The sequence below is a fragment of the Eumetopias jubatus genome, unplaced genomic scaffold (assembly GCF_037043125.1).
Source record: "Eumetopias jubatus isolate StellerSeaLion01/CBP00866 unplaced genomic scaffold, mEumJub1_p1.0 scaffold_13, whole genome shotgun sequence".
Lineage (NCBI taxonomy): Eukaryota > Metazoa > Chordata > Mammalia > Carnivora > Otariidae > Eumetopias > Eumetopias jubatus.
In genome coordinates, this window is record NW_028274819.1 from 41,230,609 (window position 1) to 41,248,248 (window position 17,640).

The 17,640-nt window shown below is 53.4% G+C and overlaps 1 protein-coding gene and 1 pseudogene across 1 annotated transcript in view; both read left to right on the forward strand.

Moving 5' to 3' along the window:
- Window positions 1-17,640, forward strand: part of USH1C (USH1 protein network component harmonin) — a 45,997-nt gene that overhangs the window by 4,824 nt on the left and 23,533 nt on the right. Inside the window, exons 2-14 of the mRNA XM_088017493.1 lie at window positions 3,055-3,122; window positions 4,566-4,709; window positions 4,844-4,982; window positions 9,622-9,730; window positions 9,867-9,891; window positions 10,099-10,156; window positions 10,467-10,561; window positions 12,243-12,327; window positions 13,262-13,321; window positions 13,482-13,538; window positions 13,850-13,992; window positions 15,050-15,115; window positions 15,475-15,599. Coding sequence (XP_087873619.1) covers window positions 3,055-3,122; window positions 4,566-4,709; window positions 4,844-4,982; window positions 9,622-9,730; window positions 9,867-9,891; window positions 10,099-10,156; window positions 10,467-10,561; window positions 12,243-12,327; window positions 13,262-13,321; window positions 13,482-13,538; window positions 13,850-13,992; window positions 15,050-15,115; window positions 15,475-15,599 — 1,174 coding nt within the window. The remainder of the gene's footprint in view (window positions 1-3,054; window positions 3,123-4,565; window positions 4,710-4,843; window positions 4,983-9,621; window positions 9,731-9,866; window positions 9,892-10,098; window positions 10,157-10,466; window positions 10,562-12,242; window positions 12,328-13,261; window positions 13,322-13,481; window positions 13,539-13,849; window positions 13,993-15,049; window positions 15,116-15,474; window positions 15,600-17,640) is intronic.
- On the forward strand, window positions 8,167-8,755 carry LOC114219354 (large ribosomal subunit protein eL34-like; annotated as a pseudogene).

A 17,640-nucleotide genomic window follows, 5' to 3' on the forward strand; every position in this document is an offset into this window, starting at 1 on the left:
CGTTTCACAGATGAGGAGAATGAAGCAGAGAGAAGTGCAGACCCAGGCGGGGAAGGGGCTTGTTGGCCTCCCCCAGCGCACTCCTCCCAGGCCTGGGTCTGGGCCACACACAGATGAGTGGGCAGACGGGAGAGTAAAGAGAGAGAACGTACAACACAGCTTGGCGAGTGCCATGGCAGAGGTGGGGACAAAGTGGTGTCGCCTGCACAGAGAATGACAGGACAGGCGTTGTGGAGGAGCACGAGGGAAGGCTTGACCAAGGAGAGCTGACGTTTGAGGTATCTTGAAGGTGGAGGAAGAGCTCACAGTGAGAAAATGCTGCCGGCTTCACCAGCAGAGCCAGTGTTTCACACCACCCAGGGTCGAGGCAGCATGCGGCTCAGCCAAACGGGAAACTGGAGAGAGTTTTATGAAGGGCAGGGACACAGGAGTCAACAAGGTGTGGTAACGGGCCCCGGGGGCTGCAGAGGAGGCCAGGTGCTCCCGATGGGGCAAAGGAAGTCGGGGGGGGGGGCAGCCATGGCTGCGGAGAGAAGCTCAGACCTGCCTGTAAGATGATCCAGCAGAGAGCGAGCTGGGGAGTCAGAGCCCCATATCCTATCTCCTCAGGCCCTCTCGTCACCGGCTGGGTGTCAGAGGGCAGGGAGCCCAGCAAAGCCTCCTGGGACACAGGGCAGCACAGAGAAGACTGCAGAGTGGGTCTGGGGGCACAAAGGAAGAAATGCAGCACACATTTCGGAGCCCTTGAAATCTTGGAGCCCTGGGCACTGTCGGAAGTACTCTGTATCTATTCACTTATTTAATCCCCACAACAGCTTGAGGAGGGCAGATGTTCCTCGTGTGGAACAGCATGCATTATTTAATTTGTTCTTGCTTGCTTTCTCGCTGGCTGGCTGGGTGCACACTTGAGGTTGTATTTGCATGAGCTGAATGTTGTTTGCTTCCCCCCATGCGTGCTGTCCTGAAGGGCCAGTCCAAATGGAGGAATGCTGGGAAATGAGGCTGGATAGGGCCCAAGGCTAAACCCAGAATTTGCCTCAAGTGCCGCAGACAAGGGGCCTGAACCCCCTCTCCCCCCACCATATAGACTGATAGCAGAGAGCCCACTGAACACCAGCCGGAGAATGCTGCCACGGGACAGAGGGGACCAGACACAAGGTGGGTGGGAAGGAGGAATTGAGATGGTAAAGTCTTTGTAGGTGGTGGGCTCCTTTAGGGTTTCTGTGCCCATATCAAGAGAGATCCAAGAAAAGGAAAAGCTTTTTTTTTTTAAGATTTTATTTATTTATTAGAGAGAGCACGAGTGGGGGCAGGGGGCGGGTTAGACTGGGGGCTCCATCCCAGGACCCCGGGATCATGACCTGAGCCAAAGGCAGATGCTTAAAACCGACTGAGCCACCCAGGAGCCCTGAAAAGGAAAAGCTTCTTAAATCTAATTAGAAAAAGAAGACACAGTGTCTTGCACACAGTAAGTGCTCAATAAATGTGTATTAGACAAATGCATCCAAAAAGTTCTATCTGGTAAGTGGATACTATGTGGTGATGCAGAAAAAGGCAGAGGTTTTGGAGCCAGCGGGCATGAGTTGGAGTCTCCGCTCTGCTGCTTCTTCGGACCCGTGTTTCCTCAGCTGTCAGGTGGGGATGATACTAATCCATGCGCGTCAGAGGTTTGTTGGGAGGTTAAAGATAATTCATGTCAAGTTCCTCAGGCACAGCTGGCAGTCAGTAAGCGAGAATATGGCCTGAATGAGCAAACAAGGAGCAGTCCAAGGACCGGCCTCAGGGAGGCCCTGCTCTAGGGTGCTTTGTGCCACTCTCCTGATACCTGGCGCTCGGTGTAAAGCCCCTGGCACACAGTAGGTCTTCGACAGCACCGTGCCGTGCAGAGGCGCAAAGTGCCCACTGGTGTCTACTGAACGACGAACGCACTCCATTTGCTCTAGTCTAGAGCCTTTCTTCTATCCTCTTGGCTCAGCCCTGGGTCACCACCTTCCCAACACTCCTCAGCACATGTCTGCCACAGCCTCCTGGATCTGTCCCTCTTAGCTCGGTTCCAGCTGGTCACAAAAGAGTGGGTCATAGACTCATGCAAGACTGCCCTGCCTCCTCGCACCTGAACGCTGCCTTCATTTAAGGGGAGTCCGAGCCCCGTCTTGTCATGTCTTTCCTGACCATGCACAGCTCAGAGCCTCCCCACCCGCCTCCCAGTCTGAAGTGCTTCTTGCCCTCTTACTCAGTCTTGGGCTAAAGAGAGAGCCAAGGATGCAGCGTGTAGAGATTCACACTGCACTGTCCCAGGGAGCGGAATTTGGGGCTTCTACCCCCCAGTGCCCCTGGGATTGAGGTGCTAATGAAACAGCTCCTGACCCTGACCTTGGAGATCCAGCCATTGATGTCAGCAAACTTGAAATGATGTAACTTGACTCTCCCCCTGGGGGGGGAAGCGGGGGACTGAAGGGGCCTGGAGAGGTGAAGGAGTGGTCAGGAGGCTGACTAGTGGACAGAAGTCGGGGCCAACCCAGCCTAGGCCAGGCCAGGGCAGAGTTGCCCCTAGCATTGGTGACCCAGAAGGACGGTCGGGGGGCTTCCGGCGGGTGGGATGTGCTATCTGAGCAAGTGGCCCAAGTCCTTTCTGAAAATAGTTATCCAGCACTACAGCCACCATCGGGTAAGACAATGGGCTTCTTCCAGACCAGGGTGCTGACCCTGGCACGGCCACTCTAGACCCTGGTGACATGGCCATGGGCGTGAGCAGCAACACTGCTGCCATGGGGGTGCATCACTCTCATGGGGAGGGGCACGTGTGTGCATATGAATGTGCGTCCCCCTGGGGATGAGGTTCAGCCTGGCCAAATCCGGATGTGCAGAGGGACTCTTGTGGCCACACTGGGGTGATCTGCATGTGGCTGATGGGGTCAGAGGACCAGCCTGGCCCTCCTCTTGCAGCCCCAGCCCTGTGGAGATGCTGGGGGAGTGGAGGTGGCCTCCCCCTCCCTGGGGTCTGCTACGGGCATGCTGGGCCTGGGACTAGAATTCTGCCCTTGGGTTTTCTAGGTGGATTTTCTGATTGAAAATGATGCAGAGAAGGACTATCTGTATGACGTGCTACGGATGTATCACCAGTAAGTGTGCGGGGTCCAGCTCCTGTGGACCACCCGGCTACCCCTGTATATAGGGAGCCCTGGGATGGGTTGTTTTGAGACGAGAACTTCACCTTCCCATCCTGGGGAGCTCTGGGAGGGGGGCAGATGCTCAATGCTCCTGGGAATCAAACGTACACACCGTTCACTTCCCTTAGCAAATATTTACTCAACTACTCAGTGCATGCTCTGTGCTAGGAGCTGAGGGTACACGAGTGAACACATCAGCCTGGTCGCTGCCCCCAGGTTGCTCGTAATCCAGTGGGGGAGGCTGTCAAGTAGCCAAATAGGCTCAACAGAATATGATTGCTGAGACAGAACAAGAAATGTCAGCTGCCCCCAGCCACACGTCCGATCTGTCTCTTGTCATTCACCTGCTTCTTTATTCATTCAGCATGCATTTCTAAGCTCCTACTGCTTGTTGGAATCTGGAAACGAATAAGATCTACTTTCTTCCTTCAAGTAACTCGTGGCCTAGTTGGGGGGGGGGGCGGTTATACAGACTCTACAAACACAAAGAGCTCTAATAGAAGTTGCAGTAAGATAACTGCTAAGGTGAAGTAGAAGCCAGGTGTGAAGAAAGCAGTTTTGCTTCTAATCGGGGGAGGACCAAGAAGGCGGGAGCTAGGTTTTGAAGGATAAGAAGGATGTTGATGTGTGGAAATACCAGAGAAGGACATTCCAGGCTGAAGGATCAATCTGAGCACAGGTGCAGAGACATGAAAGCACCGGGTGCAAATGGGAAGTGACCAGTAATGGGGGGGAGTAGAACCCGGGGCACACAGACCATGAACAGCCACGAGCCGGAGCAGCTCCGTAGAGAGTCATGGAGGCCCTGAGCCTGCCGAGGAGCATGGATGGTGGCCTCTGGGCTGTGGGGAGCCACTGAAGGGTTTTGAGAAGGGGAGTGACTTACATTTAGAAAATATTAGACGAGCATGAGCAGGTCAGTGACAGCTGGAGAAGTGCAGGCCGGAGATGCTGAGGGTCTGAACGGGATGAGGAGTCATGTGAGAGATACTATGAGGGCAGACTTGACAGAGCTTAGCTGCGGAGCAGAAGTGGGGGACCAGGGTACAAGCGGGGTCACCAGCATCTCCCACAAAGTTTCCTGACTGGAAAGATCCTGTGCTTCAGAATTAGGCAGAGCTGAGTTTGAATCCTGGCTTGAGTTCATCTGTAGAATGGGTTAACAATCCCTACCTCTCCAGTTTCCCTGTGACATTTAGTGGGAAAGGATGAGGCTCTTATGAGGCACTTGGCCCAGAGTTAGGGGCTCTGGGCTTTTCAGGAGCATTCTCTCCATTTCCAGGACCTGGACCCAGTGGGTGGGGACCCAGCCTGGGACTGCTTCCTCTGGGAACCCTTGGGTGTCAGAAGCCATGGCCATGGGTGAGGCTCCGGGTGTTCCCCGTGTCTCTGCAGAACCATGGATGTGACCGTGCTTGTGGGAGACCTGAAGCTGGTCATCAATGAGCCTAGCCGCCTGCCACTGTTTGACGCCATCAGGCCCCTGATCCCGCTGAAGCACCAGGTGGAGTACGACCAGCTGACGCCCCGGCGCTCCAGGTACAGAGGGCGCCGGCGGGCCAGAGGTAGGGGTGGGAAAGGTTACCTGGGATAGACAGGGTCACTCACTACTGGACGGGTCAGTGGTGGCAGTCAGGCCAGCACTGGGCCATCATTGACCTCTCCTGTGGCAGGAAGCTGAAGGAGGTGCGTCTGGACCGTCTGCACCCCGAAGGCCTCGGCCTCAGCGTTCGTGGGGGCCTCGAGTTCGGCTGCGGGCTCTTCATCTCCCACCTCATCAAAGACGGTCAGGCAGACAGTGTCGGGCTCCAGGTGAGCGAGCAGAGTCCAGCGGAATGGGGTGTCAGGGCCTCAGGCTTCCTGCCTCCCCGCAGAACGTGGTCACCTCACCTTTCTGAGACTTTGGGGGAGGAAGAAGCTGACACATCCGGACAGATTTTCCTCAGGCCCATAGAAATCAGGCTGCAGGCAATTGCCTGTTTTCTTCAGTCATGCTGGGAACCTGCCTGCTGCGTTTCACACCCTCCCCCCTCCCCCCGCCCACTTCCCAAAGGAGGAATATAGTTATGTCCTGGCACCTGAAGCTTTGGACATGTGGCCTTTTACTGGAGGGGAAAAGGAAATCCCAGTGTAGTGTGGTGTTTAAGAGCATAGACCCCCAGAGCCAGACTGTCCTGGCTTTTCTACTCATGAGCTATGGGACTATGATGAACTTACTTAACCCCATGCCTCAGTTTTCTCATCTATAAAATGGGGATAATGGTAACACTCCCTATCTCATCAGGTTGTCATGAGGAATAAGTGAATTCATATTATAAAGTACTTATGAAAGTGCCCAACACACAGTGCTATGTGTTTGTTAAAAGCAGAGAGGGAGAGTTAATAAACACCTATAGTGTGCCAGGCGACATGCTCACAACTGGTTCTCATATCATCCCCATCTTACAGAGTTATAATAGTGGCTCAGAGACTTGACTAGAGTCACAGGCAGTAAGTGGCAGAGTCAGGATCTGAACTCAGGTCTCTTGACTGCCAAGCCCAGGGATGTCTCTTCAGCACCCCAGGTGCCTCTCCCTTGAGGTCCCACACCTCCGTGTCTGAGCCGAGATGGGCCGACCTCCAGATCTCGCTCCTGCTGGAGCCCAGAGCTGTGTTTTTGTATGTCCAGATTGAAAAGGCCCTCCCAGCCCCTCCCAAAGCTGCCAGCATGTTTGTTATCAGGTTGCCAAGACAGGGGCTTCAGGGGGCTCGGTTTATGGTTCAGACCCCATGGAGCGGGAGGTGGTTAGTGGGAGCTGACAGACATTGCTTTGTTCTAAATCCGTCTCACTGCTCACCAGTGGCGGCTGAAATTTCAGCCACTTCATTACTCCTCTCCTGTGGGGCACATTTTCCAGCCCAGAAACACAGCCAGAGAAAAAACATAATGAGCTCCTCTCTTGGACCGAGGCCCTCTTTTTTTTTTTTTTTTTCTTCAAAGGCGAGCTCTCCTCCTAGGACAAGCATTTCTTAACGATGCCTCCATGATTGGGGACATCGGGACATTTTCATGAAACTTAGAGTTTTGCCTTCCCACCTGTTTCTCAGGCTTATAAGCTGTCTTCTCTTTCTTGGGCTGACGGGCTCATCTGTCCTTTGTGCCCCTGTCCCTCAGATCGTCATTTCATGTGGCCTTCGCACAAAGGGCCTTTTGCAGGGCTCCACGCTGGAGTGTGAGCGAGAGGAAAGCTGAGAGTGTAGCCTGAGCCAGGGGCTGTGTGGGAATCATTCTGACTGCGGTCCCAAACAGGTTCCCTTTAGGAACAAGACAGGGAACCTCACTCAGAGGAGCTTGGGCAAAACGTCCGCCTCCATTCGCCTGTCTGGGGTTCACGTTTCTGGGAAGCTCTCATGCCTGAGATCTGGACAGGAGAAGATTCTGGAAGGCAGGGGAGAGACATGTTCAGACACAGCCTGGCTGGACTGAAGGCCCTGCTGATTTGACCTGTTTGGTCCATCTACCGGATATATGTTAGGTTTTTTTTTTTCAGGTGTGTCCTGTCTGAAGCTAGGCCCTCTGTTCTGCGCAGCATGCTCTGTCATCCAGGGCTAGAGAAGGATTCTGTGTGCCTGGGTTGTCCCAGCCATAAAATGGGCAGAGTAATCTCTGCCTTTCCTATGGGACTTGAGGTCCCCTGTGACAGGTGGCAAGAATCCAGAGAGGGCAGGATGCGGGGAACTGTAGCCAGGCTTGGCCAGGTGCCCTTCCTCTCTGCTTCCAGATGCCCAAGAGACAACGCTTGTTGTCAGTAGGGGAGACGTGACTTCAAATCCCAGCAATGCTGTACTAACCAAGTGACCTTGAGCAATTCACTTGCGTTCTCTGAGCCTCAGTTTCCTCATTTGATTAACAGAAACAAAGTTGCTGTAAAAAATGGGTGCAAGGAGTGCCTGGGTGGCTCAGTTGGTTAAGTGCCTTCGGCTCAGGTCATGATCCCAAGGTCCTGGGATCGAGCCCCGCATCGGGCTTCCTGCTCAGCGGGGAGTCTGCTTCTCCCTCTCCCTCTCCCTCTGTGCTTTTTCTCTCTCCCAAATAAATAAATAAAATCTTAAAAAAAAAAAAAAGTGGATGTAAGGAGCTAGCCCAGCTGCTCTCCTCACATGAGGTGTCCCCAGAATCCTAGAGAGTTCTTTAGTGAGCCTCTCCCTCTGGCACCTTTTTGAGCCCCTTGCCACTCTCATCAGTCCCTGAGAAGATTGGGGTCTGTGCTGAGGTGTAGAAGGGAAGCATTCAGGTGGCAGCTTCGAGAAGGTTACTCTGTAGGGATGTTGTAGATGGTGGGAGTTGGCCTAGCCGAACCCCTCACAGGCTGTGTGCCCGCCCAGCTCCCGGACTCCCACAGAGTCAAGTTGTATCCCCCACATGTACTAACAAGTCCCCAAAGGACAGTACATGTGGTGCGAGTGAAGCCACCAGCTGGCTTGGGCTGGCCTCAGGCTGGAGAAGAGGGGCATCCAAGATCCAGTCCCTATTTTGCAGCTAATGGCCATGTGACGTTACACAAAACATCACCTCCCTGGGCCCCAGTTTCGTCTGATGTCTGAGGATCCTTCTAGCCCTGCAGCTGCAAAGTGAGGAGCTTCAGGACTGATCCCAGAGCCAAGGCTCTTGGAAGGGCCCACAGCAGCCTCCAGCTCACCACAGATCTGTGAGCAGGCTTTCCCTGCAGGCCCGTAAGCCCCTGTCTCTCCCAATTCAATGAGGCCTAAAGTCCTGCGAGGAGGGTAGGAGTATTTAGGGCTCGGCCGGACGAATGATAACGATAGTGACTGTGTACTGATTACTGATCATATGCCCGGTGCTGGCAGGCTTTACACGGACATGCTTGCTTAGTTCTCATAGCAACCAGAGCATTTCCCCAGTTTACAGATGAGAGGAACTGAGGTTCAAAAAGTTCAAGAGACTTGCCCAAGGTCCTTTTTCCTCTTCTGGGGACAGCATCCGTAGGCATTCCGAATGCTCCGGCGTTTGGCATATCGTCGTAGGCTTTTCTACAGTACAATCTCGAACAAAATGAGGCCATCCCGAACCCCTGCTAATAGAATCATTTACCTTCAGACCAAGAAGGTTGGGAAGGCTCCAGACTTAACATGTGGCGTGTGCCCAGGCCACCTTCGAGGAGTTTGTGCTATGACACCTACAGTTCCTTTTTTTTTTTTTTAAGGCGATTGATTTATTCAAGAGAGCAGGAGAGAGAGTGAGAGAGATTGAGAGAGCTAGGGGGTAGGAGCAGAGGGAGAGGGACAAGCAGATTCCGTGCTGAGAGCAGATCCCGATGCAGGGCTGGATCTCAGGTCCCTGAGATCACTACCCAAGCTGAAACAAGAGTCGGATGCTTAACTGACTTGCGCCACCCAGGTGCCCCGACACCTACAGTTCTTAGGAGATTGTCTAAAATTAAAAAAACACATCAGCAGGGCCGATGGTGGTTCCGTGTGTGCTAAATGTGTTGGTGACAGGATCAAGCAGGCTTTCCTTGTTGAAGAGCAGAAAATCGTTGTGAAAGTGTTGAAAGCACAAAGCACAGAGTCAGAAAGCTAAATAAAAAATGAAGATTTTTTTGAGTAATAAAAATTTTAAAAAAGAGAGAGAACTGCCCAAGGTCGTTCAGCTAATAAGGATAGAAGCAGGGGTGGGGCGTCTGGGTGGCTCAGTCTGCTTCTCCCTCTGCCCCTCACCCCGCTCTCATGCTCTCTCTCAAATAAATAAAATCCTAAAAAAAAAGAATAGAAGCAGGGGTTTGAATCCAGGTCATCTGATGCCAAAGCCTTGTGTTTATTCACTGTTCTTCGCTTACTCCCAGCATTTGAATTCAGAGGTCAGCGCCGTGGCAGAGTTAAAATGTCTCCTGAGCGTCCATAGAGTGGAAAGAAAGAAATCGCGTGTGTGTCAGTGATGTGAACTTGAGTCAGGAGTCGTGGAAGTTCCTCACTCAGTTACGGTGTCCCGGTGATTAACAAGGACAGGAGAGCCTACTCCTTGGGGCGGGGTGAGACAAAGTCCACGGGAGAGCTGGGCTTGAATCTAGGTGAAGGGTTGCTCTTTGCATGGGTTCCAGAACCTGGTGGTGACCCAGTGGGGTAAAGGGGACACTGGAGTGAGGGGACAGAGTCCCGAGTTCTAGTCCCAGCTCTGCTACCCACTCTCTGTGCCTCTCACCTCTCATGTTGGATTCCCCATCTGTAAAATGGGCCAGAAAGCCTGCCTGGACGTGTCACTATACCCCTCAGGATGATGGAGAGTGGTTTGGTTATAACAAGGTACTAGGGAACATCCCAAAGTTTCTTCTGAGGGAAGGCATGGTCATCATCCCTTTTCCTGGAGAGCACTCCCAGAGCATCTGGTGGCAAGCCTGTCCAGCTGCCGGATGCCCCCTCAACCTGGTGCTCATTCCCTCTGTCTGTGGCCAAGGTAGGGGATGAGATCGTCCGGATCAATGGATATTCCATCTCCTCCTGCACCCACGAGGAGGTCATCAACCTCATCCGCACCAAGAAGACTGTGTCCATCAAAGTGAGACGTGAGTGAGGCCAGAGGGCACGGGGGCACTGATGGAGGGCTGGGCTAGGGTGGGGTGGGCAACAGGGTCCCCAGCTCCTGGGGGAGGAAGGGAGGGCAGAGGAGCCGTCCTTAACCCCCATGCCTTTCTCCCATAGACATTGGCCTGATTCCTGTGAAGAGGTGAGCAGGACCCTTCTCTGCAGACAGACTCTTCGCTGTGGGCTCGGGGTCCTGGGATCGGCTGTGGGGTCTGGCTTCAGCCAGGCCAGCCCTGCTCCCAGGCCAGCGGTAGCTGGAGGCTCCAGATGGGCAGATCGAGATTTGGAGCCTGGCTCCTCAGACATCTCTCTCTAATGACCCCGCTCTTCTCCGTTCCCTTCCCCCCAGCTCTCCTGATGAACCCCTCAAATGGCAGTATGTGGATCAGTTTGTGTCAGAATCCGGGGTAAGGGCCAGGGCCACCTGGCAGTCTGGGTGGGGTTGTCTTCAAGGACGGACAGCCCGTCCCAAAGGGAGGGCTTGCCCCAGAGATGTGTGTTCAGGGGCTTCTGACAGGCCCCCAGGGCATCCAGAATGCCCCTGAGGGTGGTGGGCCCTCAGCCAGGCCCAGCTGGTGCAGACATGCCCCCAAGGGACATAATGGTGAGCAGTCTTACGTGGGGACAGCAGTGCTTGCTCTAAAGGGCTTTATGAAGTCAAGAGGCCACTTGTACACCTGTGGACACCCAGTGACCCCTATCCCATCCTTCCTCCAGGGAGGGCGGAGTAGCCTGGGCTTCCCTGGCAGTCGGGAAAACAAAGAGAAGAAGGTCTTCATCAGCCTGGTAGGATCCCGGGGCCTCGGCTGCAGGTGGGTGGCAGGCATGCCCTGAGGCTCGCTCCCGGCCAGTAGACACCAGTAGACCCCTAACACCTCTCCCCTTTCTCCTTGCTGCTTCTGAGGAGATGACGCTTCTTGGAGCCTGATTTCTTCCCTGAGCTTCGCAACAGCCCTCTATGGCCAGAGGGACAGCTCCAACAGGCCCATTGTACAGACGAGGAAACTGAGGCCCAAAGGCAGAGCTATGTTCCTTTCGTGGGCCCTCAAGTCACTGCAAAAGGAACCTGTCCAGCCGGTCATCTCTGTTACATTTATTAGTTTGTGGGCTTCCTGAAGTGGCAGCCAGGGAATTGCAAACAGGCATCGGGCCACGTGGGGTGTTCTTATTAATAAGCACACAGGTGCTACAGTTCTAGATCTAGGTTCCAACCCCTGCTCTGGCAGCTATGAGCTCTAGAACCTCGGACTAGTCACTTAGCCAGTCTGAGCCTAGTTTCCCCCTCTGTAAATTGGGGATAAGAACACCCGCAAAACCAGTTGTCGTGAGGAGGGATGAGATGACAGAAGTAAAGGACCAGCTTAGTGCTTAGTAGGTAGTAAGCAGCTGCCAAACATTAGCTATTATTATGTAAGTTTTTCATACTACTTCCATTCATTTACATTTATTCAACACTTTTCTGCCAAGCATAAGTGATTAAAAAAAAAGTCCCTCCTTCCTAAGAGATTACACTCTAGAATGTAGTGAACGTGGAAGCCAGCCACTGAATAGTTATAGCAGAGAGTGGCAGGGACTCTGATGGAGTTGTGTTCTGCTTGTGTCAGAGATGGCAGATCGGTCTCCCGTCCTGTGCTGTTTCTAATCCATTACTGGTGGCTGCCTGGAGTACTGCAGTTGACCCTTGAATAATGCAGGGGTCAGGGGTGCTGATCCCTTGCAGTGTCCAAAATCCATGCATAACTTTTGACTCCCCCCAAATTTAACTACTAATAGCCTACGATTGCCCGGAAGCCTTACCAATAACATAGACAGTTGCTTCACACATATTTTGTGTTTTGCATATTATGTACTATATTCTTACAGTAAAGTAAGCTAGGGAAAAGAAACTGTTGTTAAGAAAATCATAAGGAAGAGAAAATACATTTACAGCACTGTATTGTAAGAAATCCATGTATAAGTGGACCCATGCAGTTCTAACCCAGGTTGTCCAAGGGTCGACTGTGCTTTGAAAAGAACTCTCAGGCTGTATCTAGGTTTGGTGGAAAAGAGTGCTGTGATCGATTAGTGATGCCTGCCACAGGTGTGGGAGGGGAAAATGACAGTACAAATGCCCTCCTTGGTGGAGGTATCTTGGGAGCACTGAGGAGGGAGCAACTAGCTGAGGCTTGGGATAGAATAAAGAGTATGGTGAGAACCTTGTAGAAGAGATAGCATTTGAGTCTTAAAGAATGACTAGGAAAATGCTAGAAAGAAGAAACAGCATGTGCCATATATTGGGTGAGGGATTGGGTATCGGGGAATGACAAATGGTTTTTTTGTGGCTGTTGCCACAGGGAAATGAGGCTGGACAGGTAACCAACAGAGTACCACGGGTAACTGATCCTCGTGGGTGACCTGGATCCTGAGGGGCCAGAGCACGGGACAGGACATTGAGAATGAACAATGCTACAGGGATGAGCAAAGCCTCACCCGCTTTTCCCATCTCTTCCATAGCATTTCCAGTGGGCCCATCCAGAAGCCCGGCATCTTTATCAGCCACGTGAAGCCTGGCTCCCTGTCTGCCGAGGTGGGGTTGGAGGTGAGCGACCCTGGGACAGCCCCAGTGGGGTGACAGGTCAGACGATGATCACACAGTGACAGAGGCACGGGCCTTCCTGCACAGGGCCTCTCTCAGCGGCCACTGGCTGACGATTCCTACCCACCCCAAGGGAAAGCTTCACCTTTGACATTTCCCCAGTCTTCTCCAGCCCTGAGAGCCTTTGGTCCTGAGCTTGGGAATGTAGTAATAATAATTGACATTCACTGAGTGTTTACTGGGTAGGACATTGTTCTAAGCTCTTTAAAATTTATAAGAACGCTGAGAATTAGGTACTGTCACTGTTCTCATTTTACAGATGGAGAAACGGGGACCTGCAAAAAGTGTGTGATTTTTCCAAGATCATGTACCTAGTGTGATAGGGCTGGGATTCAAACCTAGGTGGTCTGGTGCCAGAGCCAGAACTCTTACTCTCTACTCTGGACAAGTTACTCCTGTTTCTGTGCTTCAGTTTCCTCTCCTATGAAATGGGGGCAAATAGCCTTCCTTCTAGGGTCATTTTGTGGATTAAGTGAATTCATACATATGCTTCACACTGTGCCTGGCACATAGTAAGGGATTGACGAATGTTAGGTAGTATACAAATTATTATTATGTCTCAACACAGCCTCTGCTATATGAGAAACCCAAAGGCTCCTATGTCTACAAACTGAGTTTTAAAAGCAAATGTCATAAATTAAGCCAAAGGAATGAACCTCTAAGGGTATAATAGTTGACAGTTGATAGAAGAGATTTGAGATAGAGGCGCCCTGAGAGGATACTAAGCTTTCTAACTGCTGTGTTCATCAGGAAGAATTGAGGTGCAGCCACTTGAAGACTCAACGTCTGACCCTGGCCGTCAGGGGAAGCCCTTCCTGCAGATGAGTGAGTTTACAGATAGTGTAAACACGCTGATCCCTCTCCATTTCTCCACCAGACGGGGGACCAGATTGTCGAAGTCAACGGCATCGACTTCTCCAACCTGGACCACAAGGAGGTGAGATGCGGGGTCTTCAGCTGCTGGCCGGTATCCTGTCTGCCCTTCACTTCTCTTGCGCCTACCCCTGCCATGGGGTCTGAGACCATCTGTGCTCTCTAGAGGCCTCGACTGCTCCGGTCTGTCAGGCTTCAGCCAACTGCCCACTTGCCCCCCTCAGGCCGTGCACGTGCTGAAGAGTAGCCGCAGCCTGACCATCTCCGTTGTAGCTGGAGCTGTAAGTCCAGAATGACGTGGTAGGGAGCCCCCGAACTCCTGACCTCCAGCCCCAGCCATTCAGACCCCCGCTGTCTGCCACACACTCCTGGAAAAGGCCAGAGGGTCTTCATTCCTGAAGCTCTGACGGAGCGGAAGGAGAGATCTCTGCCCAGCCAGGAGAAGCTTGCTCAGAGACCACAGGAGCCACAGTGCCTGACTGTGGGGCTGTGGTGATAAGAAGACAGCCTGCATCTCGGTCCCCAGGGCTGTGGTAGTGGATGCCCACGTTCCCTGGGAGGCTGAGCAAGGGGCCTCTTTTCGCTCCCTGAGGGCCGGGAGCTGTTCCTGACAGACCGGGAGCGGCTGGAGGAGGCACGGCAGCGGGAGCTCCAGCGGCAGGAGCTTCTCATGCAGAAGCGGCTGGCAATGGAGTCCGACAAGATCCTCCAGGAGCAGCAGGAGATGGAGCGACAGTGAGTGGCGTGTGGCCAGCCGGGCCTCCCCAGAGCCCCTTCCCCTCCCCCCGGGGTGTCCTGGGCCGGCTTCATCCTGCCCTCCCCGCCCGTGGCCTGTCCTCAGATCACATCGGTTCAGTGGTGGTCGGTGCATCCACCCCTTGCCTCCAGACCGCCAAGCTCTTCCCTTGTAGCTGAGGAGAGCCCCTGACTTCCAAAACCCAGGAGTATGGAAAATGAGGATGCTACTAGCAATAGCTAACGTTCGTTGAGTATCGGTCATGTGGCTGGCATTGTGTCAGGGCCTTGTTTATGTTTTACTTAATCTCCACAATAGTTCAGGAGGCTAGATGGTATTAACCCATTTTACAGGTGAGGAGACTGAGAGGTCTTAACTCAGAGAGGTTAAGCCACTTGTGAACCAAGGCACATATGGCCAAGCTGGGATTCACACCTGTCCGAGATAATAAGGCCCCCTCTTCCCAGGCTTGGTTGAGATGATGGACCGAGAAAATAAATGTAGTGAGCAATTCACACACAGAAGAAAAAAAAAAAACTACCGTCAAAGTCCAAAGCCAGATACATCCTAGGAATGTAAAAAGAATTTGGAAAGGAAGGTGGATAGGATCTCTGCCTCTTCCCCATCACAGAATTAGCCTGGAGAACCAGCCCTGGTGGTACCTCTGCCCATTGGCCCGGTCCTGACCAGCAGCCCTGACTACATGGGCTCTGGGGCCCTCCTCCCAAAGGACCTCCCTCCAGCCAGGCCCTGCCTGTCCTCAGTCACTTTATCTAAGTATTTGGAGGTGGACATACAGAGTGTGGCGTGCGTTGATCTGCCTCCCATCCTGGCAGCACAGAATCTCTGCTCATCGGTGCCAGACGAAACCACACCAGAGCCCAGGGCCCGGATTTTGTTGGACCTGCTTCCCCGGCATCCAAATCTGGTCCAGGCATCCTCGGAAGGTTGCCTGGAAGAAAGATTTTAAACCTTTTTCAAATCAGGAATTAGCTACAAGAAGAGTTAACTTCTCTCACACGGACTCCAACATGCCAATCTGAATTTGTGTTTCAGAAGGAAAAGGGAAGTTGCCCAGAAGGCAGCAGAGGAGAATGAAAGATACCGGAAGGAGATGGAACAGTGAGTGTCCAGGTCCACATGTCTGCACACCCCTGTCTGTGTCAGGTTTGTGGTGGGCCAGAGGCCACCTCCAGGCCCACTTTGCCTGGCGCTCTTGTACCCTGCTGGGTCCTCCTTTATTTGTGGCCATTCTGTAGGCCTAGGAGAGCCCGCCGCGTTGGGGTAACTGGAGAACGGTCTTGTCATCCCCAGGCTGGCATTGCCACTCACTGTAGACTACAAGTACCAGGGTCTGTGTCTTCTTCACCGCAGCGAGAGCCGCGTGGCCTCTCCCCAGGCTGCGTAGGGCTTCCCAATAGGCAGATGGTGGGCCTACGGAAGTCCTGACCCCGATCACAGGCGTGAGGACCTTATTTCAGGATTCTAGAAGAGGAGGAGAAGTTTAAGAAGCAGTGGGAAGAAGACTGGGGCTCAAAAAAACAGCTGCTCTCACCTAAAACCATCACCGCCGAAGTGCACCCAGTACCCCTTCACAAGCCTAAGTGTACGTATCGTGTGCCGGGGGAGGGGGCTTCCTGGGGCTGGGGGCTTGGGGAGTCTCCGGACAGAGATGCCGATCTTCCTCCACTCACCACCGCCTCCCCAGGTGAAGAGCCCATGGCTCCCTGGGGGCTGCATTTTCTTCATGGAGAGGCAGCCTTGTGCCAGGGTCCTGGGGTGGGCGGGATCTGTCTGCCCCCTTGTCCCTGGGGCCAGGCTCTCCCCCACGACACAGACTCAGGCAGGTGGACCTCTCCGCATGCCCTTGGGCTCTGACCAGGGAGTGGAGAGCTGTGGCAAAAGCGAGCGGCTCCTGGGATCATCATCTCGGTTTGCTGGGTGTGGTGTCCACATCGCCCCCCAGTTCTGAGTCAGAGCTGGGTGCAACGGCCGCCAGAAAGAGGGGAAGCGCTCATGTTGGCGAGGACTCTGGTGGTCCAAGGCTGATGGGTAACTGTGGGGAGAGCTTACCTGAGGCACCCCTGCCACCTGCATCCCTGTGTGTGTGCTAGGGTCACAGCCCTTCAAGGACGGAGTCCGGGAGAGGACTGAGACCCCTCCTGGGCCCACCATGCGGCCATCCTGGGGCCTCAGCTCCCTCCGCCCTTCGCACCTCCTTTCTTCACCTGTCCCGGGTTATCTCATCTCCAATTTCAGGGCGGGCCTCCACCACCTGCTCCCCTGTCAACCCCAACTGCCCGGATGTCTCTTCACGGGGCAGCTCACACCACCAGGGCAAAGTGGGGACTCAAGCTCTGTGCTTGAGCCAGTGGGCTGGTAGTGGGAAGCCAAGCAAAGTAGCTTGGGGGCCGTAGCAACCACGAGTCCAGGATTCCGGATTGAGCTTTACTCTCACTTTACGTGACAGAGGGCCAGTTCTACTGCAGCTTAGAGTGCTCAGCTGACCTGGGAACCTCTAGAGATGGGGTGAATCTACACCTAAGAACCGAATCTCCATCTCTGCTCTGTCACAGCCATTCGGGATATTGTGATGGGGTCTGGACAACTCTGGCCCCAACTTTGGAGCATACCCGAGCCCTAGAGGGACATCATCTTGCCAACACAGGCCACTTGGGTCAACGAAGAGGTTGGGCAGGGCATCTGGATGGTTCCATTTCACCCCTCCCTGGATGCAGGGCAGACATCTGCTAGTACATTCCTTCCTGGCAGTGGGGCAGGATGTCATCTCTGGGTCTTCTCTGAAGGACAAAGCAAGCTCTCATCAGCCTCCCCCGCCCCCCCCCACCACAACATTTGGTATTAGCTGAGGATGTGCCCAGAGCTAAATTCCTGGTGAATAATCTGTGTTTTAGACAGGGAGCTAATTTGCTCTTATGAGTGAAACAGGAGCTTCAGAAGGAGAGAAATCGATTTTAATTGCTTCTCGTGAAAGTAATCCCAGTCCATTTAGTACCTTTCTAGAAATTGGGTCTTGGCTTCAGAGCAAACACACCCTCTCAGGAACTATAAAAAATAAAAACCCTTTCTCTAGCTAGCTATTTATTTAGTGCTCTTAAACCAAATCAATCTTCTTGAATAAAAGGAGTAAGAACTTTCCCTTTGCTTGAGGATATAAATGTTTTCTAAGGGAGTGCATGAAGCAATGGGATTGATGCCCCAAGCCTGCCTGCCTGAGCTGGGGCAGTTCCATCCATCTCCACATGCACCGGCGACTTCATCTCGTTTGGATGTAAGTCAGGAAATGCAGGAAGGCCTCCGAGCCAGCTCGGTTCTTGCCTCTCTCCCCATCCCTGGGAGGCTGGAACAGTCCCTGTTGTGCTGGGCCAGCAGGGACCAGGTCACCACCACCTCCTCCCTGGCCACTCTTCAGCTCGGGGGCCCAGGTAGCCAATAGGGTTTACCTGCCTCAGGGGGTTGTGCCTGTGAGGGGTGGACCACACATTTTTGAACAGACGAGAAAGAATGTGGGGCATCTCTTGCCTGGAAAAGGGAGCCCCTCATCCTAATGATGTGGGTGGGACTTGCTGCTCCTCTCGCCACCACCTGTCCCAGGGGAACAGCCGCCTCCCCATGGACGACCCAGT